This window comes from Mustela erminea, chromosome 3 (genome assembly GCF_009829155.1).
Source record: "Mustela erminea isolate mMusErm1 chromosome 3, mMusErm1.Pri, whole genome shotgun sequence".
NCBI lineage: Eukaryota > Metazoa > Chordata > Mammalia > Carnivora > Mustelidae > Mustela > Mustela erminea.
This window is the reverse complement of record NC_045616.1, coordinates 124,297,332-124,321,269: the sequence shown is the minus strand read 5'-3', so window position 1 is coordinate 124,321,269 and position 23,938 is coordinate 124,297,332. Positions and strand designations below refer to the sequence as shown.

Here is a 23,938-nt window from a genome sequence, read left to right as displayed (position 1 = left end):
ATTTGAAAAAAATAGAAAATGGTTAAAAATTTACATGTTTCAACTTCCAAATGAACCAGTAATTACTTACCAAATGTCTTAAATGTGATGATTTTTAAAAAGCAGTTTCAATAACCAAAGAACAGTTTTAAAAAATAAAAAGGCCACACATATATCAGCAGTAGAACTGCCACAAATGAGGTCAGAATTTTGTGGCAGTAACAAAAATAAAAAATTTCAAATGTCTCCAAATTTTAGAAAAAATTAATCCCCAAATTAACCTAGATCTGTGAAAAATGGTGTCATATATTATTTTTAACAGCTCCTAATACCTACTTAAAGATACCTATTTTAAAGTTTTTATTTAAATGCCGCTTATTTAGCAAAGAGTGTAATATTAGTTTAAGGTGTACAGCATAGTGACTCCACACTTCCATATATCACTGGGTTCTCATCACAACAAGTGTACTCCTTAATACCCAAAACCTATTTCAGTCATCCCCTACCCACCTCCCCAGTAACCATCAGATTTTTCTCTAGAGTTAAGAATCTAAGGATATCAATTTTTGAAAAAATTATAAAAGAGACATTTCATTGTGACATAAGACGATGCCTTGTGTGAAGTCACTTAAATTTGGAGAAATTCTGCTTTAATATCAGGGTTCTATTCAATACCTAACAGCTACTTTTTTCCAAACTTTATGGAGCCACCTTGAACTTTAAGGGAGGTAACTGGTCCCCTGGAGTAAGAATGAGTTATTTCCCTACACAAGGCCTTGATTCCAGGGACTCAAAGCTGATAAGTAAAAAATCAGATTTTCAAGGAATACTGGATCTAGAAAAGATCACTCGTTCTCTGTATTTTGCACTGAACAACAGTGGAATCTGGGTCCCAAAAGGGGAAAAGAATTTAGTTAAAGTTCTTGAGTTGCAGGTGAACAAAGAGCTAAGGTCTGTTGTCCATTCTAACCCACCACTCTGTTTGAACTTCTCTAACATGGGAAATGAGAAAAAGCAGTTCAATGATGAGATGTTTAAAAGAAATTTATAATGTGCCCTGTGTCATTTAACCAAGAATTAAAAGGTCAGTAAAACGACCACTCCATTCCCAAGTTACAGCAGAAAGCTTCCTGTTTTTCTAGGACATGCAGTGTTTTACCCAGGACTACAAAATTTATGCACCAGAAAAAGAGGAAAGACCACGATGATGAAAATAGCTTTGATCCATAATGAGAACAGAGTCATTTGATTGAGTCTGTGAAAGCATACATCAGTATGCTTGCAACAATGGCATAGGACACATTGCCCATCTTCTATGGACAGGCAAACAGAATTTAGGGCACATTTTATAAAGTGTCTTACTTTATAATGAAGGAACTACTCCTTCTCCCTATATTCCTAGTTAAGGTTACTGTTAGTTCTGTTTTTCTTCCAACCCTAAAATTCAATAAGAAGCATGTCAACAGAAGGTTGTTCTAGAGATTTTAGAGAAAAGCCCATAGAAAGTGCTCTATGAACAGAAGTTGATTACTTTCCCAAATCTTTGAGTAAACACACAAGGAGCTGACTGCATTTCAAGTAAACATGCACATTTCAATCTAAGTATTTTCCTCAGAAAATAGTAGTTATTTCTGGAAGGATCAATCTGGAGCAAGACTCAAAACTATGCTATACCCTGGGACTACCTCCCTAGGTTCCCTGCTTGACATACTTCACACAAAGAGAAAATGAGTGAAGCAACAGAGGCTACTGTGTTCACCGTTTTCCCCCAGCCATCCATCTCTGTCCAAATAAAGTCACTTTTATTGAGATGTGAGTGATGAGCTCCTTGGAGTAATACAGATAGCTCAGGGCAGGTAAGAGATAAAAGCCTACCCCTGGAGGCTGTAAAGTACATCAGGAGAGATGCCTCACAAATACTTTTCAGTAGACTTTCCCTCAGCAGGAAGTCTGGGACAATTTGATTTAACGTACCCAGAGTATGAGGAGAAAAGAAAGAAATGTGTGCAGATACAAGTTTTAAGATAGAGAAGATAATATGAAAACATTCCAAGTAAGTGAGTTGAAAAAGAACAGGAGAATCAAGCAAGAAAAAGTTTGGAAGTGCTAATTCAACAAGGGTCTAAACCCTTGGACCTTAAGAAAAGCTAGATGAATATCAGAATCACTTGGAGAAATTCTAAAGCCTTGGAATTAGAAGGCTAATTCTAATTAGCACAGCACAGCATAGCACAGCACAGCATAGAAATTGCTAGAATAGGAGCAAAAGAAATCTGGAGATTAAAGCTGAAACCAGATGAGGCATTACCCTAAATTATTTTATAAATAATTTTATCTTTACTTCAGAGGTAAATGAGAAACACTAAAGGCTTTTGATATAAAGGAAAGCTTTTTCCATTATTTTCTTCCTAACTAACCCATTGGCTTTACAGCCTGATTCAGTGGAAAAAGCTTTGAGTGATCAGTTTAAATGCCATCTACCAATGAATAACCTGGACTCAACATCTAGACTTTATAAGGCATATTTTGCTTATTTTAAATATGAGAATCATAACTCCTGTCTGACAAGTTTGTCATAAATATTGGAGTTAAAATACTAGAACTGTCTGTACTTGTGTGTGAGGATTACATTTGCCACCCTAAACTACCAGTAATTAGCACTGAAGAAGCCCAGAATTTAGAAATATCAGAGACTCTAAACTTCAAGGGGAATAGATTTTACTGGCACAAAAGAGACCAATAACCAAAACAATAGCACAAACACCAGGAGTTTATGGGGAAAGTCATCATAAAGAGTCGCTATAAGGGGGGCGCCTGGGTGGCTCAGTGGGTTAAGCCTCTGCTTTCAGCTCAGGTCATGATCCCAGGGTCCTGGGATTGAGCCCCACATCAGGCTCTCTGCTCTGCGGGGAGCCTGCTTCCTCCTCTCTCTCTCTCTGCCTGCCTTTCTGCCTACTTGTGATCTCTGACTGTCAAATAAATAAATAAAATCTTTAAAAAAAAAAGAGTCACTATAAAATACTATTAACAGTGTCCATTTTCAACAAAGTATATGAGCAATTCATGATACAGGAAAGTATGTCCCATACACAGTAAATGAAAAAGATGCAAGGATAAAAATTCTCTTCAAGGAGCTAAGATGTTGGAATTAATAAAAAAAATTCAAGGTAGCTTTTATAATTAAGGATCTGAGGAAAACTGTATTTATAGAATTAAAGAATGGAATGATAATATTTCAACAAATAGAGAATATCATTAAGATATAAACTTATTTGAAATAAATAAATGGAATTTCTGAATTGAAAAGTACAATAACCAAAACTTAAAAATTCACAATAGACTAGAGCTAGCAGAAGGAAGTATCAGTGAACTGAGGTTAGATCAACAGACAGTAAGAAATCTGAACAGAAAATAAAACAATAAGATAAATTGAACACAATATCAAAGAATCTTGAATACCATTAAATGTACCAACATATGCATAATAGGAGTAGCAGAATAATATGAGAGAGAGAAAAGAGCAGGAAAATATTATTGGAATGAAGACTGAAAAATTCTCAGATTTTGTTTTAAAAACACTATTCTACAATTTAAGACAGTGAATTATAATTAGGGTAAATAAAGAAAATCTAAATCCAGACATATGATATTCAAAATACTAAAAGTCAAAGATAAAGTGAAAGCCGCAAAAGAAAAAAAATGACCCAGCATATATATAAGAATAAAAATATAATTAACTTCTAACTTCCCATCAGCAAATATAGAGGCCAAAGTTGGTGGCTTAACATATTCCAAGTACTAAAAGAAAAAAAAAATCAACCAAGAATCTTATACTCAGATCAATGATCTTAACAAAATAAAGACATTTTCAAAGAGAAAAATACTAAAATAATTTGTTGGTATAAGACCTTGGTCTTGACTTGCAAGAAACATTAATGGAACTATTTTTAGGTGAAAGAAAGTGATATCAGATAGTATTTTGCATCCACATGAAAAAACATGTGCAATCAACTTCTGGAATGATAGCATGAGAAATTCTACTGACCCATTCTCCAATGAAACTAGTATAAATATTTTTTTTTAGTCAAGTCTATGGAAATGGTTTTAAGAGCAAACAGCAAATAAAGAAGCATCTACTTTTAAAAAATCTATACAAATTCATAAGAAAGGCAAGAGTCTGCAGTATATGAACCAAGGTGCTTCTCCCTTTCCCTTTCTCCCGGTCAATAAGGTGGAGACTCCATTCTAGACTGCTCTCCAAGAACACAGGAATATCTCTTTACCCAGCTCCAAGCTGGAGAATTTTCTTTCAAGGAAGAGCAGACCTTCAGCCTTTCTCTTCTTACTTCCAACTGTCTGTTGCTGAGGCTAACTCCTGAGTGAGTGGGCTCTAGAACTGGGGGCTTCCTCCTCCATTCAACTCCTTATTGTGGAATGGAGGCTCTGCCTTGGGTATGGCTTATAGTGAATACTGTACATCTATGGCCCTTCCCCCAGTTCATGAGGTGATAGTCCTACACCAAGAGAGGCAAATAAAATTAACCTGAGGCTACTGTTACAATTCCCTGAATGCCTAAGTCCTACAGAATGGGTGTCACTAAGAGAAAACCTTGTCATTGTCCTCACACCCAGCTCCAGAGCCTTGGTTCAGAGGTTTTGCTTAGGGGAGAAGCAGGCCATAAAACAGATAGCTCTGGATCTCTTCCCAAAGGAACTTCATTTACAATAGAGTGAAAAAAAAATTGAAACCTCAGAGCTCTTTCAAAAACTATGGGGGTTATCGTGAAGGAAATTAGGAGGTTTGTGGACTTAATGAAGACAGCCTAGACTACACGTTAGCTAGTTTGCAGGACACAAATCAGGAATAACACAGCTGGGAAGAGCCTTTCTGTGGTAAGAATAAATATAAAACACTGACCTCAGAGACTATTCCACACAAGGAAATACAATTTGATTAGATTAGTCTGTAGAGGTATTTATGTCCCAAGACATTGTTGTAAACAATAGCATGATCCGCTGGCAATTAGTGGAATGTCAATTCAGAGACAGAGTGGAAGAAGCCCAATCTGTACCACTGTTATTCAGGGGAACTGTAGGCATACCCAAAGTTGTGCCTCCTTAAAAATTAGCATCAAAGACTTAACATTTAGGGGAAGATAGAGGAGTAAAGGGCACTACAACTATCCAGCTTATCACTGAACAAATAAGCAAACAAGAAAAACAGTTCTCATGGGGGAAGCAGTACCCAGAAATATTAGAGTCATTACAATATGTTTAGTTTGTGACAAAATATTAGGAGGCATGCAAAGAAACAGGAAAGCATGACCCATCACAATGAAAAAAAAAAAAAAAAACAGGCAACAGAATTGCTGTGAGAGAGGCCAGATGTTGGGTATAACCAGAAAATATTTAAAAGTAGTCATTATTAGTATTTCAGAATATTCAGGAAAAGCTTGATTAAAGTAGTAATGGAAGGTATGATAACAATGCCACTTCAAATAAAGAATATATAAAGAGAGGGAAGTGAAAATTCTGGAAATTAAAAGATACAGTTCCTGAAATAAAAAATTCACTAGAAGGGAACAATAGTAGACTTGAGCTGGCAGAAGAAATAATTAGTGAATTTTCAGGATATATCAAGAAACATTATGTAAGCTGAAAAGAGAAAAGAAGAAATAAAGAAAAATGAACAGAGCCCCAGAGAGATATGGGACACCATGTGGCTCACTAACAGTTGTATAATGGCCATACCAGAGGAGAGGAGAGGAGAGGTGACAGACAGAGATCACAAGAGGCAGGCAGAGAAAGTGTGGGGTGTGGGGAGCGGGATCCCTGCTGAATAGAGAGTCCAATGCAAGGCTCGATCCCAGGCCCTGGGATTAGGACCTGAGCTGACGACAGAGGCTTTAACCCACTGTGTCACCCATGTGCTCCTATTCTTGGCTCTTTGTTGTAAACTAATTGACCATACATGCATGGGTTTATTCTGGGCCCCCTATTCTGTTCTATTGATCTATGTGTCTGTTTTTATGCCAGTACCATACTGTTTTAATTACTATAACTTTGTAATAGCATTTGAAATCAAGGAGCATAGTACCTCCAGTTGGTTCTTCTTTTTCAAGATTGTTTTGGCTTTTGAGGTCATTTATGGCTTCACAAAACTGTTAGGATTGTTTGTTCTATTTTTGTGAAAAATGTCATGGAATTTTTTTTTTTTAGATTTATTTATTTAAGAGAGAGGAGAGAAAGGGGAGAGCATGAGTGGGGGGAGGGGTAGAAGGAGGGAGAGAGAGAGAAAATCTCCAGCAGACTTGCAACTTGAGCACTGAAATCAAGAGTCAGACACTAACCTACTGAGCCACCCAAGTGCCCATCACTGGAATTTTAATAGAGATTATATTGAGTCTATATATTGCTTTGAGGAGTACGGACATTTTAACAATATTAATTCTTCTAATCTGTGAGCATGGAATATACTTCCATTTATTTGTGTCTTCTTCAATTTCTTTCCTTAATGTCTTCTAGTTTTCAATATATACATCTTTCACTTCCTTAAATTTATTCCTAAGTATATGATTCTTTTTGATTCAATTGTAAATAGGATTGTTTTCTTGTTTTCTCTGATAGTTCATTATTAGTATATAAAAATGCAAAAGTTTTTGTGGATCCATTTTGTATCCTCCAACTTCATTAAATTTGTGTATTAGTTCTAATAGTTTTTTTATTGAGTTTTTAGTATTTTCTATATATGATATCGTGTCATCTGCAAATAGTGGCAGTTTTCTCCTTACTTTCCAATTTGAATACTTTTCTTTTTCTTGCCTAATTGTTCTGTATATGGCTCCCAATTCCATGTATGAATAAAGGTGGAGAGCTTATTAGTAGATTGAACATGACTGAGGGAAAAATCTGACACAACACAAAGGTTTGATCTGTGAGAGCAATAATTGATAAGCTGGACTTCATGAAAATTAAAAACTGCTATTCTGCAAATGACAATATCCAGAAAATAAGAAGATAGGTCTCAGATTGGGAGAAAATATTTCCAAAAGACATGTCTGATGAAGAACTGTCATTCACATGATCCAGGAACCATGCTTCTTGGTATTTACCCAAAAGAGTTGAAAACTTATTTCCACACAAAAACCTTCACAGCAATGGTTATAGAAACTTTAGTAATAATTGCCAAATTAATTTAGTAATAAATTTCCACACAAAAACCTTCACATTGCTGTATTACAGCAACTTTAGTAATAACTGCCAAATAATTTAGTAATAATTGCCAAAACTTGAAAGCAACCAAAATTTCCATCAGTGATGAATAGATACACCGGTACATCCCGACAATGGATTATTATTCAGACACAAAAACAAATGAGCTATTAAGTCACGAAAAAACATGGAGGAACTTAAATATATATTACTAAAAGAAAGAAGCCAATCTGAGAATGGATATATACTGTATGATTCCAAACCCATGCTATTCTGTAAAAGGTAAAGCTATGTAGACAGTAAAAAAATCAGTTGTTGCCAGGAGCTGGGGGAGGAAGGGATGAATGGGTAGAACATAGAGGAGTTTTAAGATAGTGAAAATATTCTGTGTGTCATAATGATGAATACAAGTCATTATACATTTGTCCAAATCCACAGAATATACAACACTGAGAATAAACATTCCTTTTATTCTGACTTTGCGTGATTATGATGTGTCAGCATCAACTTTCATGACAGACATTGATAATGAGGGAGGCTATGAATGTGTGAGAGAAGGGGATATATAGGAAATCTCTGCACCTTCTTCTCAATTTTGCTGTGAACCTAAAACTATTCTGGAAAACTAAGTCTCATTTTTAAAAAAAGACAAAGAAACCCAGTTTTTATTTTTTTAATATTTTTAATGTCCCTATTTATTTTTTTAATTTTTTAAAATTTATTTTCAGCATAACAGTATTCATTGTTTCTCATGATGCAGTACCATGAAAGCCACCTTTGAAAGACTGAAGGGCCTCCATGTCATCTCTCTGAATAATTGTATGGAAGAGAACACTACTTCCTCAACATATGGAACCACATTTAATTATTTATACGAAAGTGGATATATATATATACATGTATATATATATATACATATGTATATATATACTGTATGTTGAGCCATTTTAGGATTGCATTTTAAGATTATTTGCTACAACATTTTGCTTACATTAATATGAATATTTTGGGGCATCTGCATGGCTCAGTTGGTTAAGCATCTGTTTTTGGCTCAGGTCATGATCTGGGGTCCTGGAATCAAGTCTTGCATTGGGCTCCCTGCTCAGCGGGAAGCCTGCTTCTCCCTCTCCCTCTGCTTCTCTGTCAAATAAATAAAAAAAGTTTTAAATGATATGAATATTTTCTTTGTCATAAGTATTAAATATTGTGTAATTCCCATCAAGATTCTCTTATAAACTCAGAGAATATTCATTAATTTGTAGGCATATGGATAATACATATTACCATATGTATTTCAGAATACACAGTCTGTGATGTCTTGGAATTTATTAAGGCTTCCCATATGACCTAAAAGATAGTCTAATTTTATAAATGTTCTCTGTGTGCTTAAAAAGGGAATTTATTTTGTTTGACATAATGTTCTACATATATCTAAAAATCCAAGATAATTATACTTATTTAAGTTATACTTATTTGGAACAAATGTTTTTTATTGGTTTTTAGTATTCTGGTTTTTTACAGTGAGAATGCTTCTTAAGAGTCTAAGTGATTTGGTGTGGGAACCTGTGTTTCCATGAATTCTGTCTGTAACTTGTACAAAGGAAGAGCTAAAGTCAGGCAATTGCCCGAGTTCTTTTCTAGTGTCTGTAAGGAGAAAGGTGGAGATAAGACTAAAGGCAGAGAGGACTAGACAGAACCTTTGGTATCCACTCCCATTGCTACCACTAAATCTGGGACCTCCTCTAGTCGAAGTCAGCTCTAACTCTTTGACGTGTGCAACACTGGGAAGCAGCAGCCTGGGGAGTTTGGAGGGGAAGGAGTTAGAGGCAGGAATATCCAAAGGAAGGTGGCTAGTTGCAACTGCCAGAATGAACTCCTAGCTAAAGCAGTGCTTTTGCAACAACCTGATATTATGTGTGGACACTGGAAGCCTGGGCTGTTGCCGCTGGTCTCTGTGTCTTAGGAGAAGAATAGGACTACAGTGATCAAATGAATTATCGACATGTATATTATGGAACATTGATGAAATATTGATTCTTTTGGATGGCACCATGACGTGGTGTGCCTGGACCCTTCAGGGTGATTGTCACCAGTGGCAACTAACCTAATCTCTTTGCTCTAACTTATAAATAGTATTTTTTATACTTGGGAGGTACTGTTTTCTATGTGTGTTGACTGAGTTGTTAAGAATGAGAATTTGTTTGACTCGTTTAATAAATACAGTGAATGATAGCAGCTTAACATTATTCATATTCCTAGCTGGCTGTCCATTCCTTTTCTCCCATCACTGTCATTGTGTCTTTATCACTCACTGACTCTTTACTCAGCTGTAGTATGGTTTCTGAGCACTTATATGTCACATAGTATATGAAGAAATAGTTCCATGTCAATAAATATTCTTTTACAATATTATTTTTTAATAGTTACTTATATTTTCATTCATAGATAAACCAAACTGTGACCAACTTTCTGTAAGGTGATTTCCATTAAGCAGTGTCACAAAAAGTCCTGTTGTGAATATTTATAGAAACAACTTTTTTTTTTTTTAAGATTGTACTTATTTATTTGAGAGAGAGTGTGTGAGAGAGAAAACTAGTAGGGTGAGGGTCAGAGAGAAGCAGACTCCACTCTGAGCAGGGAGCTGGACGTGGGGCTTGACATAGGGCTTGACATGCGGCTCAATGTGGGGTTTGAACCTGGGACTCTGGGATCATGACCCGAGCTGAAGGCAGATGCTGAACTGACTGAGCCACCCATGATGAATTCTCATTTGGGAGTTTAAAAGTTCTACAAATTTATCTACTCACCAGCAGTTTGTTTACAATATTTTAAAATCTTTGACTATTTTCCTATTTATTGCAAATAATATTCCAATATAGAGATTTTATTCAATTCACTTCCAATATTTATCTATTTTTTATATAGAAACTTTCTTTTCACCTACTGATATAATAAATTATAATAATCTCCTTTCTAATATGTAACTGTCCATTCATTCTTTTTTTTTTAAGATTTTATTTATTTATTTGACAGATAGAGATCACAAGTAGGCAGAGAGGCAGGCAGAGAGAGAGGAGGAAGCAGGCTCCCTGCTGAGCAGAGAGCCCGATGTGGGACTCGGTCCCAGGACCCTGAGATCATGACCTGAGCCGAAGGCAGAGGCTTTAACCCACTGAGCCACCCAGGTGCCCCAGTCCTTTCATTCTTGATATAAATCCTACTTCTTCATTGTAAACTATTCTTTGGCATACTGTTAAGTTTAATTGGCTAATCTTCATTATCTTAATGTATTTCTAAGATTTCTAATATAAAATAGTATTGATATTTCATATATATGTATGTATGTACGTGTGTGTGTGTGTGTGTGTGTGTGTGTGTGTATGTGTAGCAACTTGCACAGGTTGAAAGTTAACAGATTGAAGAATTTCACAAAATCAACACACCCAATTAAAAATCACCCAGACCAAGAAATCAGACATTATCACGACCCCAGAAGCCCCTCAAGTCCCATTAGAGTTATGAGCACCATCTACTTGGATGTTCCCATGGTATCTCAAACAATATCTTCACAATAAAATTCATCCTATTCTCCAAAGCATTTCTCACCATCTATTGTCAGGGTTGCTGGTAACTTCTAGATCATAAGATAGGCCTATAGCTCTCTGGACCCTCAGTTTTAATATTAGGGATTTTCAAGGTCTGAACTTATTCTGTTGATGATCACTGTCCTGACTGTCCACCTCTCATCCAGATAACTGCTCTCGTCCCTCAGTCAAGACGTTGAAACCCCTTAATTAAGTTTAGCTCCACTCCAGAGTATGAGGCTCAGACTGATCCTAGTTATGGATTTTGAAAAAGTGCTAGGTGCAGTTTAAACGATTCCAAATTTGACAAATTTGCATATTCTCCCACTAGGGTTATGGGTCCTGATTATGATAACCCTGCTCCTGATTTGCTTTAAGGTCCACCTTATATACCATTCAGTAGCTAATTTTTTACTGTGTTTTCTTCGGGTAGAATCCATGCTTGGGTATTGGAGAGGGCACGGATTGCATGGAACACTGGGTGTGGTGCAAAAACAATGAATACTGTTACACTGAAAATAAATTTAAAAAATTTAAAAAAAAAAAAAAAAGAATCCATTCTTTCCTGACATTACCAGGAATCCTTTTTCCAAGAGACTAAAGCTTAGCCTTGTGTAGCCCAAGTGTTTGCTGCTTAACTTTCAAAGGTCATACTTTTTTCTCAAGCATAAAATGAGAAGGAAAACATATTTTTGCCTCAATGCTTTCCTAAATTGTTGTTCTCCTTTCCTATCATTTTTATCCCCATGCTGCCATATCCACACACTTCACCAATTATTTCTGCCCAGAAATCTGGCACAGAGCACTCCTTTCCAACTTCCCTGCTGTCCTGCTATCCACTCGAGGTGAATCCATGAGGCTGTCCTTTGACTTCGCTGCATACTACTCAGCACATTTAGAGGCACATGGGTAAATGTCTTTTTTTTTTTTAATAAAAAAGCTGTTTACTATCCAAAAGGAAATACAGCATCGAAGGACAAAGTTAAAACTACAGCATATACATGAATTCTTCAGAAAGAAAGTCAGAAGATTCTGCAACATAAATCACATTGGGTGGATTTATGTCCACTGTTTAACCTGGCTCCTCTTCCCTCTGATTTATGGTTTATCTTTCAAAGTGTCGGGTTTTTCTTAGCTTGGAATCTCCACCCACCATTAACATCCCAGACTGGAGGAGGTCCAGAGCTGGTGTGGTCTTGCTAGGGGATTTTTTCTTTTCAATATTCTAATCTGTGTGAGTTGCCTATTTCCCAGGAATGAGCTTGCACGCATGTGCACACACACACACAAAGTGCACACACACATCTGCCAAGATCAAGTATTAATTTTTTTTTAAGATTTTAGTTATTTATTTGACAGAGATCACAAGTAGGCAGGGAGGCAGGCATAGAGAGAGAGGGGGAAGCAGCCTCCCTGCTGAGCAGAGAGCCTTATGTGGGGCTCATCCCAGGACCCTGAGATCATGACCTGAGCCGCAGGCAGAAGCTTAACTCACTGAGCCACCCAGGTGCCCCAAGTATTAATGCTTACATCAATTCTCACTGTTTAAACCAGTATCTTTTCTACTAAAGGCTCTGATTGACAAATACGTTGTGAAATCAAAGTGCGTTACAACATGCATCTTAATGGAATAAACTAGAAGAAAACATAATACAATAGAAAATACCAGAGTGCATTGCACACAGTGTAACTAGGATTTTATGATGCTTCAGGTATGTGAGTATATGTATATTTGTGTTTTGTTTGTAATTTAAAATTTCTTTTTTTTTTATAGCATGTTCTTCTTTTTTTTAAAAAGATTTTATTTATTTATTTGACAGACAGAGATCACAAGTAGGCAGAGAGGCAGGCAGAGAGAGAGAGAGGAGGAAGCAGGCTCCCTGCAGAGCAGAGAGCCCAACACGGGCTCCATCCTCGGACCCTGGGATCATGACCCGAGCCGAAGACAGAGGCTTTAACCCACTGAGCCACCCAGGCTCCCTAAAATTTCTTTCTTAAACTATGGGTTGCATTAAAAATAATGTAAAAACATATAAACATATAAAAACTTCTAACTGCAAGATTCTCATCTTTTCCTATTTTCTTTCAGGCTTCAAGAACATCTATGCTACATTGATCCTGCCATAAATTTTTAAAAAGGTCAAATATCTTTGAATAAAAAGACATTTTAGTAAGGATTCAATTATGTTCTTAAACATGAGCCTTTGATTTCCCCAGTTTTTATTCAGGCAAAGAGAAGAAAGTGTTCTGTTCTTTTAATTATCTTATGTTGGGCGGGTTCTGTCTCTTCTTCTGCTATTAGTTCCACACATGACTCAGGTTTTCCTCACCAACTGCCACATCTCCTAGCTGGCTGCCTTTATACTTTTTTGAATTTCTTCTTGTCACCTGCTTTTAATAAAATGCTAAGATTTATGTCAGCGGTAATTTAATGGATACCAGGCCATTTCTATGACCTATCATAAAGCCTGGTATTAAATGGGTAATCAATAAGGAATGGTAGAGTCAAATTGAATTCTGGCCATCCTTTTTTCTACCTGTTGGTATCTAGTTAATGTCAATGACACGACCAGACCTATGGGACATTACATATAAACAGTAATAATGAGCGTATTACTTAGTTCCATCAGGAATAAGACCCTACCAGTTAAACAAAAAGGTAGAAATATGTTGATAAGGCGTTAGTGCCTTACAGAGGGTTGAACTACCCATGGTTTGCCTACAGTTTCTACCACTAATGAAATAGATCCTACAAGAAACCCAACTGTAGACCTAGGCTGGTGAGAATGATAGCTTCTTGAATATAATGTTTTGAGGCCAAAAAAAAAAAAAAAAAAAAAAGTCATTTGTGTTCCTTTCTTGGTCCTTAGGCTAGAGAGAACAGGCTTTTGGCAGGGTTGTTTTTTAGCCTGTGTCTCCTGGTGTTTCCAGGTTGCTCTCTTCTTCAGCTTCAAGTCTGGGATACATGAAGGAAAAAGAAAATCAAGGAAACTCACCACCATATTATTCTTCAATTCCCGGGTCTAGCCAATCTGCTTTCTCTCTTGCTTACTGTCTTCCTATGTTTATTTTACATATACTTCATTTGTACTTAGTGGTAAAAATAGGGAAAGTATACCTATTACAGAACCAGAAGCAGCTGTATTTTTTTATAAATTTCAATTATGTCAACCTGGTAAATAGTGTTATTCCAGTCATTTGTAACCTTTCTTTCTATCTTTTGTGTTAATGTTGCTGGTGTTGGAAGTGTACATCCCCAATTGCACAGAATGCAAAGTAGATAATATTGTCTGTTTTCCAGTTTTACTGCAGATGTGGACATTGGGCAACTTTATGTACTCTCCAGATTTAGATTAAGTTCTTTTTTTTTTTTTTTTTTCTGAAAGATGGGTGAAGAAATCTAACTTTGCCAGCCACCATTTTCCTACAAAGATCAGGAGAGATCATCTTCTTAATGTTAGTGCCTTTCCTATCTGGCAAAACTAACATTATGCCAGTACACAAAGGATCTTTTAAGCTTTTGAAAACCAGGGAAATGGAGCTCCACAGAAGCAACAGGTAATTATTAGCCAAAGACCTCTCTGTATCTTCAACAGATAAAACTGTCTTGGGGTGCCTGGGTGTCTCAGTATGTTAAAGCCTCTGCCTTTGGCTCAGGTCATGGTCTCAGGGTCCTAGGATTGAGCCCAGCGTCAGGCTCTCTGCTCAGCAGGGAGCCTGCTTCCTCCTCTCTCTCTCTCTCTCTGCCTACCTCTCTGACTACTTGTGATCTGTTTGTCAAATAAATAAATAAATATCTTTTTTTAAAAGTTTTCTTTAGTTGGAAAGTGTATGCAATTTTCTTTTCTCACTTGAATTAATTTCTAAAGTAACTGATTCTACCGACACTAGAAAGTTTGAGACTAGTGCTAAGCAGATCCAAAACCCTAATTATCTTCTTCCCTTATTGTCACTCTTCTTATGATCCATACTTCACTAAACCTCCATCTGCTGCTCCCAAAGTCATAGGTCCCCAAGATAATTTTTGTCTGTCGTTAACTGAATTTAGATATTCATGAAAAAGTTGATTTCAGTTATAAAAAATAAGATGTTAAGTTTCTTCACATTCTGGTTTTGCCATAAATAATAACCCCATAATATAACCAAGAAAGAGCCAATGGAAGATTTGAATACGGCAACAAGATCAGGTTGTGTTTTAAAAATTGCACTCTAGGAATTCATATACATTGAGCACGTAGAAGAATTCCCCTGCAAGTTGAAAAGAAGGCATGTCACATTCGTGTATGAAAAGACTGCATTATAAAGATATTACTGACTCCACTCAAAATTCCAGGAGGGTTATATCTTAGTGGACTAGACATAATATCTCCAAAACACATCTGGGAAAATACATTCTCAAAAACATCCAAGAACGAGACGCCTGGGTGGTTTAGTCAGTTAAACTGCTGCCTTTTGTTCAGGTCATGATCCCAGGGTGCTGGGATCAAGTCCCACATTGGGCTCCTTGATCGGCAGGGAGCCTGCTTCTCTCTCTGCCTCTGCCTGCTTGTGTGCACGCTCTCTTTCTCTGACAAATAACTAACTAAATAAAATCTTCAAAAAAACAAAAACAACAACAAAAAAATCAGAGAACAAAGTGAAACACACAAAAATAATGAATAGATTTCTTCCGTTTTTCCTTGCATACATATTACTGAATACCTTTTAAGTGGCTAATAAAACCCCTTGCAATGTACTACAATTACAAGGTTTATATCGGGTACAGGTAAGATCTTTTCCTTCATGGGGCATACAATCTAATTACCTAGGAGGCAGTGTTATGTAGAGACTAAGAGGACTGGCTTTGGAAGGAGGGGCAAGGAGGAGAAAATCAAAGATGCCGCCAAGAAAAGCACAAGATATCATACAAGGCGTTCATGGTGTTGATCTAAGAAGACTGCTAGATGTTAAAGGGAACATCCATTCTCTAAGATGAGAGAAAGTAAACGAATACAGGCTTTGTAGTTAAACACACTTGTGTTTGAATCCCATCTCTGACCATCAGTAGCTAGTTACTTCATACCACTCATTAGTAGCTAGTTAGCTCCAGCAAATGAATATACTCTTCTAAGCTTCAGTCTCTTTTTCTTTTTCTTTTTTTAAAGATTTTATTTATTGGGGCACCTGGGTGGCTCAGTGGGTTAAGCCGCTGTCTTCGGCTCAGGTCATGATCTCAGGTTCCTGGGATCGAGTCCCGCATCAGGCTCTCTGCTCAGCAGGGAGCCTGCTTCCCTCTCTCTCTCTCTTCCTGCCTCTCCGTCTACTTGTGATTTCTCTCTGTCAAATAAATAAATAAAATCTTTAAAAAAAAAAGATTTTATTTATTTATTTGACACAGAGAGAGAGATCACAAGTAGGCAGAGAGGCAGACAGAGAGAGAGGGGGAAGCAGGCTCCCTATCAAGCAGAGAGCCTGATGCGGGGCTCGATCCCAGGACCCTGAGACCATGACCTGATCTGAAGGCAGAGGCTTAACCCTCTGAGCCACCCAGGTGCCCCAGTCTCTTTTTCTTTTATATAAGTCTCACAATGCTATAAACCTCATGAGATTATTACAAGAAATAAATGTAATGATACCACATAATACCACAATACCACATAACTAGGTATTGGCAGAAAGAAAGAGATGGATGAATGTGTAGATCCCTCCTAAGGTGATATGAAGAGAGGCAGAAAAATAGAAAGGTAAATGATAAAATTTCCAGAATTACAAGGCAAAGAGAAAAAAAAGTGGAGTTGGTTCGTCCTGAAGCTTCCCTACTTGATAAAGAAGAGGTGAACTTTTCTACTCAAAGACATATAGGGGAGGCATGGTCAGATCGTTGAAAAAATGGATTAAAAAATAATTACATAGATATGGGTGGCATAATTCGCAGCATGATATTAAATAAGAGGCTTCCTTAGGAGTCTGGCAGGTTTAGGTAACCAACTAAGATAAACTGATGTCTGGTGTAGGAAAACAGGAAGTTGAGTTTATTCTGACTGGAAAGAAGGGAAGAATGAAGGGAAGGATATCAAGAAAGTATGGCCATATCAAGAAGTTAAATATAAATGTCAAACTATGGGACTCAGGTTGAGAAGAAAAGGCAAAACAGCAAAAGGTGTGCTAACTACTTGAGAGAGTTTAAGGTTTATGTATAGAAACTTTCCAGTTAATGGCACGTTTTTAGGCTTTCCTATGCTGAAGTAGAGGGACAAGTGGAGAAACTGGGAGGCTTGAGTACTGCCAAGATTACTGGTTATGGTACCCTCGTTTCCCAGGCTAATGTGAGAAATCATGTCCTAGAAAGATAAAACAGGTAAACCTCCTGAGAAGCAGAATGGACTAAGTGACCTCAGGAGGCAGAAGAGACCAGAACAATGAATTAGCCTTGAAGTAGGCAAGAAAGTCCACCAGATCATCTGGAATGTGGTAGGCAATTAACCCTTGCACATATGGTCATATGGTCAAGCCTTTACAAATATGGTCCTTCTTGTTCTCATGATTCACAATCAGAAACCACAAGGTTGGAACCTTAAGATCTGTCCCTGCCTGCTGGAACAGGAAACACCAGAGGAGGTGGTTCAAGAGAGGGATCAAAGTAGGAAAGAGCGGTTAGATTAATTTCATGCCAAGTAAGTGGTTACTCAACTGAGCTAGGAGGCTGTTCCCTGTGTTCAGCATGCCCCTGGCCACAGATTCATAGAACAGCAACTTTACTCCAGGCTAGCTCTGACCTCAGGGTGACTAGAGCAGGCTCACATTCTGCAGCAACTCACTCAGGTAATATTTCTTCATCTCCTCCATCCTTAGTTCACATTGGTGGTAGGATATCTGGATTTCTTCTCTGTCAGTAGGGTTTCCCATGTGTTTATTCTCCTCCAGTATCCTCCTTTTGCTTCCTCTGCACATGAAGGTAGGGAAAAATTCACTGGCAGCTAATAGGGTTCTCCTTCATTTCTCTGCATGTCCCCCCCCCACCAGCTACAATCTGGAGAAGAGACAGAATGGACAGAGTAGGACAGGAGGAAGTTGAGAAATGGCTTGGAAAAACATCTTCTCTCTGGTCCTAAGTATTTCTGTCCCTACAAGAGAAGAGTTTGGTTAAATCAATTGACAATTTAATATAGATAAACTCTTTACTTAAATAGTATCAGTTGACCATCTCAATATGCTTTGAAGTTCATATTTTTTCTAAGACACTTCTAGGAGATGTTGAAGCTAGAATTTGAACTTGGATCTCTCATATATATATATATATATATAAAATTGGATCTCTCATATATATATATATATAAAATTATGTGTACATATATAAGAATCATAAAAAATTATATTTATATCTAAATATGTATCCTAATTCTTGCTTCAGGGAAGGTAGACATAATTTTTATGATCCAAGGCCAACAATTCTATTCATTTTTTGTATTTGAGCATGTGTAAGTGGTCTGCAAGAAGACACACAGCTAGGAAATGAAGGACTGAAGAAACTGGTCTATCCCAGGAAATCAAAGGACTCACATTATAAAATGACTTGTCCCTGATAATTCAGGACAGTCCTCAGTTCACACATGTTTATTCAAAATTTTTTATAAATACGTAGACTGTTTCATATGAACACTCCAGTGTAGTTGGTAGATTATAGGGTGAACCTATGTAAAAGGAACATGCCTGGGCCAGCCCTGATGAGAGCCCCGAGCCCAGTTCCTCTCCCAGCCAGGACTGGGATTACACATGGCTTCTGGCAAGGGAAAAAAAAAAAAAAAATTAGTGGTTTACTTTCTCTCTTTGGAGCAGAAGGGCCCTCAGGTCTGAATCAGGCCAGTGGATCAGTGGATCCTGATCAGTGGATCAGGCCAGTGGAGACCATCATGGTCAAATTTATAGGAATGCAACACCTCAGCGTAGTAGGTTCTCTTATGTTTGGAAATCCACCTGTGCAAGATGTTAGGCACAAACTCTCTCAAGCCTTTTCCCAGGTCTCACCAGAGCAGGACATTGGATGAGATCAAAATGGCTGCTTTTTCCTACACGACCATATTTTTCCTGGTTTCCTCCACTTTGGCACATACTGCTTTTTCAGGTAAGCAAACTTACAAGTCTTGGGAGAGAAACAAGTGATATTCTTTAAGTTGTAGAAAAGAAAAATTGCCATGTGTGACCAAGTGGGGAATGTTAGGCTGGACCACGCAGAGTGGGCATCAACTGGGTATCCCTGTTAGGGAAGGGAGTTACTGTGGAAAACCCTCCAAAATTTGAAAATGAAATAACATGTTTCTACATAATGCATGGGTCAAGAAAAATTCAAAAGGCAATTCAAAATTATTTTGAACACAAGGAAAATAAAACAAAATGAGCAAAAGTTTAGGTTCAGAGAAGTGTCATTACCTCCATACCCCTTTTCCCTTTCATTCCAACCCCACAGCCGTCTTCACAGAACCAACCTCTTTGATATCTGTCTTTACTGTGTTAAATAGAAACATATGTGTGCACATTGTGTCATTCTCCTACTTTCTTATATAAAAGATAGCATATTACAGATACCTGTTTGCAACTTGCTTTTCTCAATATACAAATATCCTGTAAATCAGTACATATCCATTCACAGGAAGCTTCCTCATTCTTCTATCCAATGATACAGAGCTTCCTTGGGTGGGTATACTAAAGTTTAATCTATCAGTCTTCTACATATGGGCATTTAGTGTTTTCCAATATTTTGCAATTACAAACTATGCTGCAATAATCTCATGTTTATGTATTTTGTATTGTTCGAAGTGTATCTTTAGTGTAAATTCCTTAAACTAAAAGATATCTGATAGACTGGAAGAAAATATCTATAACACATATCACAGATAAAGGACTAATATATCTAATACCCAAGAATACTTAAAACTGAGGAAAAAAAATAAAACCAATTGCCAAATGAGTAATATGCTTACATATACAATTCACACACACATACACATACCCCGAAAATACAGAAATGGCTCTTAAATCTGTATAAGATATTCAACTTCATTATAAAAAAAATACTAATCAAAACCATGCTCAAGCACCTCACCTACTAGATAGCCTTTCCTATACTAAGATTAAAAAGAAATTCAGTTGATCTTTGCATGGTCTCATTTCTTAGGTTCAGATGTATTTGAGATTTATTCTTATATATGGTATGCAGTATATAATTTAACTTTATTTCATTTCTACTAGATGGAGGCCTTTATTTTTCTTTTTTATTACTATATCTAGCCACTTTTGTGATTAAAAGATTCTGGTTTTTTTTTTTTTAATTAGAAAGAAGTATTCCTTTTTTTTTCCCCCCTACAGTATTTTCTTTCTTCTTTTTTTTTTAATTTTTTATTTTTTATAAACATATATTTTTATCCACAGGGGTACAGGTCTGTGAATCGCCAGGTTTACACACTTCACAGCACTCACCAAAGCATATACCCTCCCCAATGTCCATAACCCCACCCCCCTTCTCTCAACCCCCCTCCCCCCAGCAACCCTCAGTTTGTTTTGTGATATTAAGAGTCACTTATGGTTTGTCTCCCTCCCAATACCATCTTGTTTCATTTATTCTTCTCCTACCCACTTAAGCCCCCATGTTGCATCACCACTTCCTCATATCAGGGAGATCATATGATAGTTGTCTTTCTCCGCTTGACTTATTTCACTAAGCATGATAAGCTCTAGTTCCATCCATGTTGTCGCAAATGGCAAGATTTTATTTCTTTTGATGGCTGCATAGTATTCCATGTGTATATATACCACATCTTCTTTATCCATTCATCTGTTGATGGACATCTAGGTTCTTTCCATAGTTTGGCTATTGTGGACATTGCTGCTATAAACATTCGGGTGCACGTGCCCCTTCGGATCACTACGTTTGTATCTTTAGGGTAAATACCCAGTAGTGCAATTGCTGGGTCATAGGGCAGTTCTATTTTCAACATTTTGAGAAACCTCCATGCTGTTTTCCAGAGTGGTTGCACCAGCTTGCATTCCCATCAACAGTGTAGGAGGCTTCCCCTTTCTCCGCATCCTCGCCAGCATCTGTCATTTCCTGACTTGTTGATTTTAGCCATTCTGACTGGTGTGAGGTGATATCTCATTGTGGTTTTGATTTGTATTTCCCTGATGCCGAGTGATATGGAGCACTTTTTCATGTGTCTGTTGGCCATCTGGATGTCTTCTTTGCAGAAATGTCTGTTCATGTCCTCTGCCCATTTCTTGATTGGACCATTTCCTTACACCACACACAAAAATAGACTCAAAATGGATGAAGGGCCTCAATGTGAGAAAGGAATCCATCAAAATCCTTGAGGAGAACACAGGCAGCAACCTCTTCAACCTCAGCCGCAGCAACATCTTCCTAGGAACATCGCCAAAGGCAAGGGAAGCAAGGGCAAAAATGAACTATTGGGATTTCATCAAGATCAAAAGCTTTTGCACAGCAAAGGAAACAGTTAACAAAATCAAAAGACAACTGACAGAATGGGAGAAGATATTTGCAAACGACATATCAGATAAAGGACTAGTGTCCAAAATCTATAAAGAACTTAGCAAACTCAACACCCAAAGAACAAATAATCCAATCAAGAAGTATTCCTTTTTTAAAAAATTTTAGAAAGATTATATATGCAATTGGCATAGTCTATTCCTGGAAAGGTTGGTAGGCTTCTTGTTTCCTCTGGGAAAATTTTTAAAATATAATTCAAGTTTCTCTTTGAACTTTGGAAAGTCTAACTTTTGGAAAGCTAGAATTTTCCAGACTATTTCAAAGATCATATTACAGGGGCGCCTGGGTCGCTCAGTGGGTTAAAGCCTCTGCCTTTGGCTCAGGTCATGGTCCTGGGGTCCTGGGATCGAGCCCCACATCGGGCTCTCTGCTCAGCGGGGAACCTGCTTCCCCTCCTTCTCTCTGCCTGCCTCTCTGCCTGCTTGTGATCTCTGTCAAATAAATAAATAAAATCTTAAAAAAAAAAAAGAGAGATCATATTACAGTGAGAGATAAGTCTTTTCTTATTTCCCTCTCCCACAGCCAGCTGGCCACCCTCTATCCCCAGGCAACACCAGCATCCTCACACAAACTAGTTTGCCAAAATCAGTCAGCCTCTCCAGAGCCAAGGAGCCCTTAAAGTTTCTGATCATCACCTTACTATCCTCTTTAGTTTGGCATCTTGGTAGGAATAAGCCCAGTATTTTATTTATCATAACATATTTAATTTAAAAAACTTCAAAGTACATACACTCATCCCGATGCAATGAAGAGGAAACTATAAAGTCAACAAAAATCAGGTAACTTAATGAAAATAACATAGTCTGCAAATTACACCTACAACCTCAACTGGTTTTTACTCTTTCCTCAGTGACATAGAAAATTTATAAAGTTAGGACTATGAAAATGAAGGAAAGAAAGAATAAATGAATAAATTAGTTAACAAAAGAACACCACCCACAAATTCTGTTGCTATAAATTATTTTGTATACTTTTGTGCAAATGAGTAATTACTTTTTTTTTAATTCAGCTAGTAACTTCAGTGGGTGAAATCAAACTCCACGAAGAACGATTTTCTTTTAACCTATTGTGTATGTACTTTGTCTGCAGCATTCTTCAAACCACGTGATATAAATAAATGGCCTAAGGTAAATTTAAATTTCTCAGTGAATTGTGATGCTAATCTGATCACTCTCTTGATATGAGAGACCTAAAACTTCACAGGGGTAAGTAGAACAAAAGTTTTCCATGTTACCTTGGGCATGTATAACCTTTTCAGACTTACATTTAATCTAATGTAGCACAAACATTATAACAGTAAAATGCATCTCTGAGCATTAAATGAAATGACACCTGTCAGTTGCTCAAGGTCATAAAGTTAAACCATGGTAAATACAGGATTTATTCCCAGCCTCAATACAGAACTCTCACTCTCAACAATTATATTGGAGCTCCTTCCCCTAGAATCTCACAAATACATACATATCTTTACTCACAAACTTCTTAGAATGAATTCATGGCATTGGGATTCCAAGTTTAAGTGGAAACTTTACATAGGGGAAAAAGTGGGGATTTTATAATGCTTATGACTTTAGGAGATGAATGCGTCACCGCATTTTCTGACACTGCAGTCAGCAAAAAACCTGCCTGACCAAAACCCAGAAGAAAATGTTGAAAAAGATCAATTGAATAGATATATTTGATATTATTCCAAGGGGGGAGAAACTGACAGGCCAGGAATAGATGGAAGAAAATCTATCGACTGTTATTCATATGACATTTTTTTGATATTTGCAGCCCCCATGTAAAATGTACTACCCACTGGATCCTTCTTATACATCAGAGTGTCCAGATGTGATATCATATGTTTGTGCTACAAATGGCCACACTTACAAGAATGAGTGTTTTTTTTGTGTTGATCAGTGGTAAGTTCAAAATAAAATACCATTTTTTTCTTTGTTTTTCCTCACAGGAATATCAAATAATCTTAGCCAAGGAACTGGATTTACTGATGGATGGGATATTTATTTTAAATAACCTCTATTGTTCATAAAAGATTGAGAACATACTATGTATAAAGAGAAAAGTCTTTCTGAAAATTTCAGTTAACATTCAAAGTTGACTTATTTAAAAAAAAGAAAGAAAAGCTTAAGTGGTGTTTTGGCAGAACTGAACAAAGATCATATTGATAGATATCTATAGATTATACCCAAATGATGAATAGAAATCCATTTTTTCAAATCACTCAAAAACTTATAAGAAATAACATTGACATGCCTATGAATAGTGCCCATAAATATTGCTTGGTAGACATAAATAGATATAGATAACAACACAGACATAGGTAAAGACATAGATAAAGGTATAAATCTACATCTAAATAATAAAATGGTTATGTGGGCATACATAGATAAAAATGACTGTTGAATTATATATTCCTTTGCCTTTCAAGTAAGTTCAATAGTAAAATTAGATAAAAAATTAATAATATTCCTCGTGATAAATTTTAACTCCATTTGAAGTTGTTTTTGGAAACCAATTTATGTCTTGTTAGTAACTCTTCCATGACTTGTTTGATCTTCTGTATTAAAATCCCCAAGACTATCCTCAGGTTGGATGATTTGCTAGCAGGACACATAGACCTTAG

The 23,938-nt window shown here is 36.9% G+C and overlaps 2 protein-coding genes across 2 annotated transcripts in view; one reads left to right on the top strand and one right to left on the bottom strand.

The window, feature by feature from the left end:
- LOC116586880 (sperm-associated acrosin inhibitor-like) overlaps positions 1-17,475 on the bottom strand; it is a 29,796-nt gene extending 12,321 nt beyond the window's left edge. Inside the window, exon 1 of the mRNA XM_032337398.1 lies at positions 17,446-17,475. The gene's annotated coding sequence lies outside the window, so the exon portion shown is untranslated. The remainder of the gene's footprint in view (positions 1-17,445) is intronic.
- Positions 17,476-18,806: 1,331 nt separating this feature from the next.
- SPINK13 (serine peptidase inhibitor Kazal type 13) lies at positions 18,807-23,220 on the top strand. Its single transcript, XM_032337938.1, has 3 exons — positions 18,807-18,876; positions 22,402-22,439; positions 23,089-23,220. Exons 1-3 carry the CDS (start codon positions 18,807-18,809, stop codon positions 23,218-23,220), a joined length of 240 nt encoding a protein of 79 aa, XP_032193829.1.
- Positions 23,221-23,938: the final 718 nt, after the last annotated feature.

What these genes read in the sequence shown, in the direction of transcription:
- SPINK13 (XM_032337938.1), top strand. Translation starts at nt 18,807, where the DNA reads ATGGCTGCTTTTTCCTACACGACCATATTTTTCCTGGTTTCCTCCACT. An exon ending in GGCACATACTGCTTTTTCAG is followed by an intron (nt 18,877 to 22,401) that starts GTAAGCAAACTT and finishes CTTTGTCTGCAG; the next exon opens with CATTCTTCAAACCACGTGAT. An exon ending in ATATAAATAAATGGCCTAAG is followed by an intron (nt 22,440 to 23,088) that starts GTAAATTTAAAT and finishes TGATATTTGCAG; the next exon opens with CCCCCATGTAAAATGTACTA.